The sequence below is a fragment of the Onychomys torridus genome, chromosome 10 (assembly GCF_903995425.1).
Source record: "Onychomys torridus chromosome 10, mOncTor1.1, whole genome shotgun sequence".
Lineage (NCBI taxonomy): Eukaryota > Metazoa > Chordata > Mammalia > Rodentia > Cricetidae > Onychomys > Onychomys torridus.
The window spans coordinates 91,608,149-91,620,590 of record NC_050452.1 but is presented as its reverse complement, the minus strand read 5'-3'; the positions used below and the strand labels follow the sequence as shown (position 1 = coordinate 91,620,590).

The 12,442-nt window shown below is 39.6% G+C and overlaps 1 protein-coding gene across 7 annotated transcripts in view; it reads right to left on the bottom strand.

The window, feature by feature from the left end:
• Positions 1–3,167, bottom strand: part of Epha5 (EPH receptor A5) — a 346,534-nt gene extending 343,367 nt beyond the window's left edge. For all 7 annotated transcript variants that reach the window (XM_036200459.1, XM_036200461.1, XM_036200460.1 and 4 more), the window contains exon 1: positions 2,114–3,167. In XM_036200459.1, the coding sequence (XP_036056352.1) occupies positions 2,114–2,300 (187 nt within the window). In that variant the 5' untranslated portion in view covers positions 2,301–3,167. The remainder of the gene's footprint in view (positions 1–2,113) is intronic.
• Positions 3,168–12,442: the final 9,275 nt, after the last annotated feature.

Genomic DNA, 12,442 nt, shown 5'->3' with positions numbered 1-12,442 from the left:
TGCATGTAACCCAGTCAGCTGCGTGCTTTACTAGCTGGGGGACTGTGCAACCTGTGGGCGTTAAAGCCAATGCTTGCCAGGCTCCACCGCACAAGATGCACGTTTTGCTTATGGCACCTCTGGAGACTGGCACTGTTTCCCCACTTCCTTCTGCTTGCTTTCCTCTCCTTAGGCTTGGCCCTTGTTCACACTGGGTGTCACACTCCTTGATAATTTATTTCTTCAGTTCTCTTGCAGAGACTTCCTTGAGTCCACTTCCTTTCCCCATCACACACATGCTTGTAGATAGGTGGTTGGAATTACTATGTAGAGGAAAGGATGGTTGATACTACCCTTGAATCATTTTGTAGTTCAAGCAGGATGCCCCCTTGGCTGGAATAAAACAGTGAAAAGCCCCTCCTCCCTCCTTCTCTCTCCTCCCTTTTCCTCCTCCTTTTCCCTTCCCCGAAGCCCCCCTCCCTTGCATTAGCCCTCTTACAGCCTTTGGACTTCTAATCTAACGATCTTAGCATAAGACGTTAATCAAAGATCCAAGTCTAAAACAAATAAACAAAAAATACATCACTTAAAAAAACAAACAAACAAACAAACAAACAAAAAACAACTTTCCAGGGGGGGGGGACAACTTGTTTGGCTTAATGTGTGGCTTTATTACTGACAGATATCGACAGATACACATATTCATCTGAACAGATGTTTAATAATAAACATAGTGAGAGAGTCAGTGGGGTGGGGTGAGTCTCCATCTGCCCTGCTTTCGCAGGGTTCCTTGGGAACCGGCAGCTCTGGGGGTTACCAGCTCAGCGTCTTCTACAGCAGACTGAATCCATGCCAGTCACAAGAGCACACACCACTCTGCTGCTGCTACTTCATCTTTTCAGGTCCATCATCTCCTATCCCCAAGTGCAAGGGTTTATTTAAGGTTTTACACCTCAAGAGTCTCATCTACAGCCCAAAGCTAAAGCCCTAGGCTTCTAGGCAAGAGGACAGGATTTTGATGTTTCCACAGTGAACACCACTCCTGGTGACAAGAATCTGGTCTGAGATGCTAAGTGCCTTTTCCCATGCTCCACCCTCCCCGGATGGGAAGGCTTCAGCCCTTAAACAGAGACCAGAGCAAGTTGTGAAGTGTGAAAGAGGGGCAGATCTAGAGTGGCCAAGAGGACCACCGGCAAGGCCATAGAATGGAGCAAGACTGCTTTCTCAGAGGCTGCAAGCATCTCAAGCAAATGAACAACACAGGTGGTGTTTCTGACTCCTGCCTTCAGATTTATTCTCCCAGAGGAAGGCAAACCGTCCGGAGCAAAAGGCTGGGGGTAGGAGGGTTGGGTACTTCAGGACCTGGTGCCTCTGGCTAGGACAGATCTTCTCTCTGTGAACAACTTCCTAGCATCCACATTGCCTATCTCTAACACCATCCTACCTTCCCGCGTTCCTCTACCTTTGCTTCGGAGTGTTAGAGAGCCCCCAAATAGAAGGGCACCCATCAGTTTCTGCCCTTCACGATTCCCTCCTTCAAAATTAAAGTTCTGATTACCCAGCCCGGAATAGCAGCTAGTGGTGCCCTAAATAACAGTTTTCCAGACAGACACTTTCCCTAAAATAAAAGCACCAGCCACCCTGACATCGTCTTCAAATACCAGTATTAAATAAGGGGTTTCTAAAAGCCCCACGGATCCTAAGAGCCTTGTCTTCTCCTTTCTCAACTAGCCCGATGTGTCACTTCTCCAGGTTCCCAGGACCTAACCGCACCCAACCTCCCAGCTCAGGTCTCAGACCTCTTTCCAGCAAGCGTCCAACTCTTCCCAGCCCCCAACCAGCCTCGGTTGACAGGCAGGTTCCTCGCCTGGTAAGCACTCTGCGGAGATGTCAAACAATGCAACCAAAGATAACGAGAGAGAGAGAGAGAGAGAGAGAGAGAGAGAGAGAGAGAGAGAGAGAGAGAGTGAGAGAGATATCCGGAAATGCCAGCAAAAGCAGACAAACATTAATTGGAAACCAAGAGCGAGGTTTGGTCTAGGTAGCGGCGCCTGGAGCGTTGCGACCGGCTGACACAAGCTCCACCTCACCCATCCATCCCAGGGCGCCGCGGTCCCCACCTCCATCACCCTACCTTCGTTGCTGGGGCTGGCCAGAAGGGTCCGGAGCGCCGCACACAGGAGAAGGCACGTCCAGAGGGGGCCCTTAAGAGGTGCAGAATAGCAGCCTGCCAGAGAGGCAGGGACACGGGGGGTGTCGTCGCCGCCGCCTCTGTCCTGGGTCCGTCGGCGTCCCGCACCGCGGGGCCCGGAGCCCCGCATTTTCTACTACCCTCTTTCCTCCTCGATGTCCCGCGTGGCTCAGTCTACGGTTCAGGCTTGGTGGGAGAAGCGAGAGAGACGCGGGACTCCTCCTCCCGGTGGGGTCCTGTGTCTTCTGGCACTCGACCCCCCCCACCAAATGAGGGAATCAAGGATCCGCCGAGAGCCCCGAAGTTTGCTTCTGGCTCGGAGTCGCCCTCCGTTTCAGTTGCATGCGAGGAATCAGGAGTTCTGATGACTAGTGTAGTCCTGGGTGGTCTCAGCCAAGGGTCTGCGGAGGGTCCCGAGTCCCGCTCCCTTGCCTCTTAGGACTTGTCTTTTTTGCTTGTTCTTTAGAATTGTGATTTTTTTTTTTTAAGTGCCACCTGGGTTTGAGTGGTGGTGAAGGTTCCCTTTCAGTCTTCAGTGCTGAAATGGGCGAGAGTCAGGAAGACGAGTCATCTCAAATCAAGAGGATGTTTTCCATTAAAAAGAAAAAAAAAAAAAAGGAGGGAAAAAAATTGCAAAGCCGGGGTGACTGTGGCTGAACGGGAGAAGAGTAGAGCCACCGTGCTGTGGCCAAGCGCGGGCAGAACAGAGCCAAGGCAGCGGGCTAGAGAACTGGAGAGGCCGGCAGAGGGAAGTCAAATCGTTGCGGGCTGAGCGCTGCCGGGGGCGGTGCGGCGGGCGGAGCGGGCTGGAGCGCGGGCCCGGGAGCCGAGCCGAGCCCGGCGGCTCGAGCCGCTGCGGTTCCCGCTGCTCAGCGCGGAGGCGGCGTGTGCGCGGCGGCCAGGGCGAGCTGGCTGGCGACTGCACCCGCGCGGCGCGCTCCTGCTGTGTCTGGAGCTCCGGCGTCTCCCCGAGCCGCCCGACTCTGCGCCTCCCACCTCCTCCTCCTCCTCCTCCTCCTCCTCCTCGTCCTCCTCCTTCCCCCTCTCCACCCTCGCCCCCCCCCCCCGCCCTGCGCTCCCCCGCCCTCTGCTGCTCGAGGCCTCGCCAGTGACAAGCTACTGTAAGTGTGACTCGCTTAAACGAAGTCGCACACCCACAGAGGCAAGTAATCTGCAGGCTGCGGTGGTGAGTGTTGCCTAGCGGTCTCCGAGAAAGACGCTTCTTCCTCCTGGGATAATTAGGGCAAAGAATCCTCCCGACGACGCCTGCGAGGACCAGAGGTCCCCGAAGGAGGAAGGGAAGCCAGTCCTATCTCATCCCTCAGCAGGAGGAGCAGCGGGTCCCTGGGTCTGGCGTAGAGCCTGCTGCCCTTTGCAGGCTGTGCCACCAACAACCTTGTCGTCACGTAACAGCGCGTTCGCAGGCTCTGCTGGTCCGTGGCTAGTTTCTTAAACACCCGTATCCCTCACTGCCTTGGACCCTTCCTGTTCTTCTGGAATGAGATAATTACTCAACGTGTTCTTGAGAAGTGAACTGTAGACTATCTAAACTCAAGCGACTGTGGGTCGGTTTGCGATCTCACGGAATCAAAGAATTTGACTGTTGGCACTTGTGCTATGCTAGGTAAAACATGAGGATTTAATGCGTTTATTTCAATGATAGGACGCTTTTGTGATAGAAATACTTTAGCAGTGAAATTACATAATGGGAAAACATGCAGTTAATTCCAGTGAAATTAACACGGGTATAATAACGTCAGAGTTTTAATTTTTTTAAATTATTTTAATTGCATGTGGTCCATTACACTGAAAGACTAGCAAGTAACTAGGGAAAAGGGCAGCTTAAAAGCATCCTTTTCTTTTTTTCTCTGCTTCCCCTCTGTTGTGTCTTCCTGCTTTAATATCCTCCTTCAATTTACTCATTCATTTCAAAGAGATACACCAGAAGGGCAATTTCACTACGCTAGCGTTTCATATCAGAATGCAAAGTGTCTCCCCCAAAATGTGTGATTTTAAAAGGAAGGCATCTCATTCAATTCAAGATCCGGGTTGGTGTTCACACCTACTCAGACTAGTCTGACCCACCTGGACTCTTGATGTCTTCACAATATATTTGTCACCATTGTTGGCTGATGACCTTTGGGTTTTGTTTAGATGCTTGTGATAAAGGTGAAAGAACAGAGCAGCAGTGGAACACTATTTTGAAGAGGTGGAAGTTCATCTTTGATTCCCCACCCCCCATGTTTTGGCACTAGGAAGTTGAAAGCAGATTCATGCTATTGTAATGTGCTCCAAATGCATGAAGCAAATAGAGAGGTAAGGCAGAGAGTCCTTCTTGCAGTTTGGCAAAAATCCTCACTGTGAGGAGGAAGGTTAAAATTTATGTCTATTTGAAGATAGTTCAAAATGGGAGTCTTTCCCCCACCTCTGCTCATAGCTAAGTTACATTAGATTTTCTATAAGGAATAGCAGCAAGAAATAGAAAGCTTTCAGTCCATGCTAAAGCTAATATAAGACACTGGCAGTTCAGTGGCCACTGAGCCTCTGCTTTACTTCTTTAGGCCTCAGTGATCTCATTAATGAGATCAGGGATTTACTTAGAGAGTCTCCAAGCTCCCACCTCCTCCTTTTCCTGTGTGTGTGTGTGTGTGTGTGTGTGTGTGTGTGTGTGTGTGTGTGTGTGCTATCAGCCTAGAAGAGTTAATAATGTATAATTATTGAATATCAACTCTATCGAAATCAAGTTTATTTAGCCTAAAGTTTATATTCTGGTATTACCAAAGGCTTATTGTGTGTCTGGTTTGAAAGAGTTTTAAATTTAGCGTTCCCCTTTCCTGAAATGTCTTTCTTATGTTTCTATCACTTTGGTGCCCGTTACTCCTTTCTAGAGAAGTCTCTTCTACTCAGACGTGAAATGGCCTCACTATACACTGAACTGCTTCTTAGGACTGAAGAAAAGCCAGATATTGAGGTCTGAGTTTTTCCTGACAAAATATTGAGTTGGTTTGTTTCTTGGAATGAGCCATAGCTTGTAATTTCTGTCAGTCAGCACAATACAGTATTTTCTGAATATAAAGGTAAAGAAAATTGCCTTACCTCTCATATGTGTATGGCCACAAAGATTTTCTTGGGCATTGGTCTTATGGCCACAAAGGCATGATCTTCTACTTGGAGTGAATGACTTAAGATATTCAGGATGCATAATGTACAATACTGTCTATTATCCCAGTGTTCATTTAATAGAATTTATCACACTCATTTGAAAGAAATAATAGCTGTAAAAGGAAGTACCAAAGACACTGATAAAATTTTATTTTTACCAAAAGATTGTTATTCAGAGAATGTTGTATCGGTGGCTAGGCTTTGGCCTCAATTTCAAAGACTTTGTACTTGGCCATATGTTATTTTCTTGTAATATAATCAATCTTAGCACACTTACAAGGCATTGAATACAAACTAGTCTCTTTTTTTCCACTTGTGCCTACAACCTTGCACAATCAATGTTAGGACATTTATTAGTTTGGAAGGTCTATCATCTGTATTTGTCATAGAAATTATGTTTCAAAATGAGAAATTTTCTGACTTCTTAGATCTTTGCTTATATGGCTTTACTACTAAGTTGGATTATTGTTTGTTTCTTTTATTTACTATTTTTGTTTGCTCTTAGAAAAATATGTAGAGCAACATTGACTGTGCACCTTGAAAGTTGAGTGTCCTTGTATTTACAATGTTGTAGATATATTAAATGAGTTTGTAAGCCTGCATATATCTTTTCTACATTCAAAACAGAAGAAAAGTAGTCTTGACAAAAAACATTATATTATTTACTGAAAATTTACTTTCCATAAAGTACTATTTGATGATTTTACATAAATCACTTCACCCACATATTAGTCCTATGTTAATGAGAAAATGAGGGAACCTAAGTCCTCACACAGCTGGTAGAAGGTTCAAATTTGAACACAAATATTGGCTTTATTCAAACTGATAAACTGATGTCGATGTAACAGAAGTAAAGAATATATTTGTTTAAACATAGTGATAAAAAAGGCTAAGAAGTTTATTTCAAAAGTCCACAAATGGAAACAATTTGATAAAATATTATACTTTTAAGATTGATTTCAAACAAAATCAAATAACATAGTAAACAGAGGATGAATAAATAAGGAAATAAAAAAAAACAAACTAGAGATAGCCGTAAATGCTACCTGGAGACAAAGAGCAACAATCATAAAATGTATAGTACAGCACTGTGTGTGTGTGTGTGTGTGTGTGTGTGTGTGTGTGTGTGTGTGTGAGAGAGAGAGAGAGAGAGAGAGAGAGAGAGAGAGAGAGAAACAGAGAGACAGAGAGAGACAGAGACACAGAGACACACAGAGAGAAAAAGACAGAGAAAGACACATACACACACACAGACAGAGAGACAGAGAGAGACAGAGACACACAGAGAGAAAAAGACAGAGAAAGACACATACACACACACAGACAGAGAGACAGAGACAGAGAGAGACAGAGACACACAGAGAGAAAAAGACAGAGAAAGACACACACACACACACACACACACACACACAGAGAGAGAGAGAGAGAGAGAGAGAGAGAGAGAGAGAGAGAGAGAGAGAGAAGATACTGTAGAGATAATGGACCATAAGGATTAAGGAATGTGAGCAACTAACATTAGCACAGATAAATGACATAAAACTCATTTATAAACCATTGTAGAAAATAACAATCTCCACAATCTTTTAATTTAAATGAGTTTTGTCATTTTTGCATCATTCTTTTCAGGGAGAATTTAGTTAAAGTGAGAATGTAGCAAATAATCATAATACTGCCTAAAGAAACCACAAATTGCCACAGTGACGTTATTTTCTAGGATTCCTGATTTGTTGAATGGTGATATTAATTATTTTGATCTGAAAGATAAATATTGACATTATATTTAAATAATCAAGTCTTCAAAGTTCATAGACACAATAATAATATATCCTGAATTTTTATTTAATGAGTGTAAAATGGCTTATTCAATATCAGTTTATAATTAAACCATTTTTCCTGAACATCTAGATTCCATTCTCTCTACTAATGATTCACATTTCTAAGATTTAATGAGAGATTATATTTAATTTAGAGGTTGTTGGTTATCATTTGGGGGTTTAAGTTAAAAGCCAGTGAATAATTGCATTTTAAGAAATTAGTCAAGAGGGCTCACGAGATGGCTTAGTTGTTAAAAACAAGTTCTATTTTCCCACAGGACATGAGTTTGGCTCCAAGAACCCATAGTGGGCAGTTGATGCCCTCTTCTGGTTCTATTGGCACACATATGGCACATGTACACACAGACACTACAGTACACACAGACACACACACACAAACACACACACACATCATACATACATACATACATACATACATATACAATTAAAAGGAAATAGGTAAAATAAGGAATGAGATATAATTTCTTTCTTAGCAAAAATTAAAACATTCCATTAGAAACTTAATTTGCTAAGCATAAATATCCTAATCACTGGAAAAACTTTCCATGTTCTTTGACTTTTAAGAACAGAGTTCAGACAGTTGCTAACGGAACTCTGTAGTAAAGAAGGAAACCATGTACAAATATCACAGAAAGCCCAAGAGCACAGTGGCTCATGCTGGTTTATTCTTTAATCATCCTCACACCAATACTCAAAGTTGGAGGAAATTACATGGAGAAGGCCACTACAGTTTATGAGGAACCAAACTGACTTACTAGGATGTTCTTTGGTGGCTGTGTTTGCCTCCAGCATCTTGGACAACTGGTGTCATGTAAAGAATTGGACAGTGAAAATAATAAGGACTCTTGAGGTTGAAGAAGTAGGAAAGCATTTTCAAATAATGCTACTATGAGAGGTAAAATTCTATTAAATTCTGAGCAATATTCTGCACTAAAGATGTTTAATATTATGAGAAAAATAAACTGTAATAAGTTCCATAATCTCAGGACAGAGTGTTAAGTTCAGTACTATGCTGAATTAAAAGTATAACTAATTGACACACAAAATATTATATCTTATAACATATGTAGTAGTTTGCTAGGAGCAAAAACTACTAGGTTTTCTTAGTGGCATAGGGAAAAATAGAGATCTATGTGACCAGGTTTTACAGCCATTGTCAATAGCCTGAGAAACGAGATTCTTGGTAAAATTCAGTGATGACAGTCTCATGTACTTGCTGGTGGCATGCTAATTAGGAGCCTCTTTGGTAACATGTTTTAATAATTTTATCATGCCTTTCTAATGTGGTTAATTAATTAAGCCCAGGAACTTCTAAATTTTTCAGCAAATTAGTTAAACTGGACTAAATATCAAACCTGGGTCATATTGATGAATATAAATAAGGAATACTCTGATGTACAATGAGCACTAGTGAATGTAAAGAAATACAATTATCACAGAGCTATTTAAGTGCTCTGAAATACATTTATCTATATAAGAAGATACCTACAAAATGTCAGATTTCCAAGATGTAATACAAGGTCATCTATGTTAGAAATAAATAAATAAAATAAATCTATGCTTGTGTTCAAATCTATATGTGAACAGTGAGGTAATTTATATTTCTTCATTTGATATTTTTATGTTAGGTCTTTTCTCCAATTCACATTTATCACATGTGCAGTGATAGACTAACAGTAAAAAAATAAAAGGTCCTGCAAAGCAGTGCGCATTTCCACACTGAGCAGGCAAAGACAACAAAGGAGGAGAGCAACAGATAAGAGCAGAAAGATGGTGCCAGCTAGCATTCTATCTACAATCATTTCTCACCCATTCTATGTACATGGGAACAGCCTTTGTTTGATTTAAAGATTTTTATGATCTTCACAATATTTCTAAGAATTCCAAAATTCTTTAGAGGGATAGATAGGCTCTGTTGTGTACTTCATGTTTCAGTGAATTCTCTGAAAAACCCTCCAGCTGCCTCAATCATTCAGTGTATTTCTCATCTGAGTTTGTGTTGTTTTTAAGTGCTATGTCCAGCAATATAACAGAGAACTGCATTTTTTTTCATTAAATATTTTCCTGATATGCATTGAAGACCACTTTTTACTTTCCTTTTTCAGGCACTTAAAATTCTTACATTTCAGCTGAACAAATAGTTTCCAAAATCAGCATCTTCGTAAACAGTCTTTGGGCAAAGTCACTTACAGAGGCTCCACCCACACAATTCAATAACCACAACTCAGAAAACTCCACAGCAGCAGCTATCACAACTGTTCCCTTCCCTACTGCCTCAGCATGGCCTCGGTTTCTCAAAGCACACCATGTTTAATTCCTTGTGCAATTTGTAAAAGTTTAGAATGCCAGAGAAGGACTAGCTGGAAAAGACAGATACTAACAAAACAAAACAACAACCTTTGATTACCATGAATGTTTGCCATGGTTCGGTGTTGATAGTTTATAAAGCTGGCTGATTCCATTAAAAAGTCTATAAGACACTTCTGTTGAGTTAAACTGAGGAAGCACGGGTACTAACACCCTGAAGAAAAACATCAGTTAAAAAAAAAAAATCCTAAAAAAAGCATAATTACCAACTGAATTCATGGTTTGGAATTTTCCATTAAAGCTTCTTCTTAGATCTTAATGTGATGATCTAATGAAAATTTGTAAAATATAAAACTACGTCTATCCTATTTTACTGCAGGTATACATTTTAAATAATATGTCATTCTCCTTGGAAAAAGGAAATTCAGGGAAAATTGTCTTTCTTTTCCTAAACTTTATAAAACATAATCAAACCAATTTTTATACCAAAAAATAATTCCAGGTTAACAAAGAATAATAAAATTTTTTTTTAAAAGGCCTATGTAAATAGTTCCCACATCTTTGAAGAAATAAAAACATTTTCCCAGGTGACCTCATGTCTTTTGTAGGAAGCAGGCCTTGACTCTTACATAGTGCCTTGTCATGGTTCCCATGAGGACAAGCAAAATAGAACATAAGTATCCTCAAAATGAGATGGGATTCCACAATGCAAACATTTGCAACACTGAATTTTCTCTAAAGATTTTGCTTGTCAAAAATAATTTTACTTCAAATGTGTTTTTTTTTTTGTTTTGGTTAATTCTTTGTTTTGAGTTAATTATAGAATCAAAGAACATTGCTAAGAACCATGAAAAGGAAATCCCCTGTATCATTCTTCAAATCTCTCCACTCTGAACATAATACATATTTGTAATGCAGAGCAAACTAAGAAATTGATGCTGACACAGTTGATAAGGCCACTCTGATTCCACCAGTAATACATGCAGTTATTTGTAAACATGTGCAAATGTTTATAAATTTTACTTATTTGTAGACTGGGCAATCAACAGGTAGATCACATCACCCACCTGTCCATCACTACAGTAATTCTAAGCACTGGTTTGCATTCATAGGAATATCTTTGACCCCTAGTCACTGGAAATCACCTATCAATTTCTAATAGCACTGTTTTGCTATTTCCTAACTGCTACATAAATGAAACGATGCTGTGTCTCCTTTTGAGATTAACTTTTTGCAGTCATCAAGATTTCCTTGAAGTTCATCCAAGCTGTTTGTCTATTAATTGTTCAGGTTCTTTGATTGCTAAGCAGTGTCCCAGAGTCAACACACACCACTAATTGTCTAACCATTAACTCACAGAAGGATATTTGAATGGTTTCAAACTTTGGAATAACACAAATAAATTTGCTGTGAATTTCCAAGTACAAGTTCATATGTGAAATATTCATATCTCTGGAGTAAATACTAAAGAGTTCAACTGTTTTGTTGTGAAAGTTAGTTCATATAATGATGTTTAAATGACACTGGCTTTAGCCACAAACATGCCTTGCTAACTCAGTCTAGTAAAGCATAATTACCTGGATATAATTGTAATGGTATATGGGAAATATCAATGTATTACTCAATGGTGTGGGGTGCTTACCTAGCCTGCATGAGGTATGATTTATGTTTCTAGCAGAGAAAAAAAACTAGGAGGAGTATATGTTAGAATACAGGGAAAGCACTGAAAATGTATGTAACTTTTCAAATCTTGAGTAATTAGCTAATAAGATTAATAATAGCAAAATTTAGAAATTATATAAATACACTGATGGAAAAAATCCATAATGGCATATTTCTAATTGTAAACTTTAAGTACACTATTAAAATTTTTTTAGTAACTAATATCTACACAAATATTTACTCCAATTTTTCTTAAAATGTGTTCTTCAATGGTATTTTATATTTTCAAATAATTATATTCAGACTCATAATATATATACTCTCATAAGTGAATGGGTAACTTATATCACTTGGTACTGAATTGGCATTTCAAAGGCTGAGTTCAAATACATTTGTGGAGATATTTTTGAGTTCATTCAAGCTGAGCAGTACTTCTTATCTTTTGAAATGTCAGGTACCTGTCTGAGGAAAATGGAAAAAGATCTCTTTTTATACATTATTATTTATTGTGGGAATATGGTTATGACTTCAGTCTTCAAAGCTCATGGTGAGGCAAAAATGTATATATTTGTATGCAGAAAATTTTCTTTTTTCTTAAAAAGGAAAAGACTTGCTAAACAAAAGTCAGTTATATTAAATATTTTATGTCATTGGTTATATGTGAAGTCTCATTTTTATATCTTTCTATTTTGGTTTAAGATACTGAAAATGATTATGTGTGATTATCCAATAACATTATTGTACATATAAAAAAGCAGTATTCTAAAATATTTTAGTATGATTTCTGGAAAATAAGTTTAGCACTAAAATATTAATAATGAAGAATCAAATAAAATACAGCCTTTACCCCAATGATATTAATAAGGTACTGGATAACTTGTTTTATCAAAATATGGGTATAAACAAAGAAAAAATATTTACACAATAGATTCAGAAATATATTTGTGTACACATAATATGTAGCTGAAGTCTCAAATTATAAAAAAAATGTCATTAGATGAGCTCTAACTCTTGCATGGATGAGCTACCCAGCCTGATTGGAGATAGCAGAGGCTAAAAGATTTTTTTTTAAAGAGATAATCTGGAAGAATAAGGAATACAATTTAAGTCATGATTATGCAGTTAATTCAGTGATAGATAAAAAGAATAAAATTGTTGAAATTAAAAAAAAATAAGGAGGCTTACATCATCATAAAATATGTCTTAACTCATTTGCCAATAACATTAACAGAGAAATAAAAATATTTCTAGTAAAGAACAAGTAAAAACCAACAAGTATGAGTAATATGGTAGGATTCTAATGATT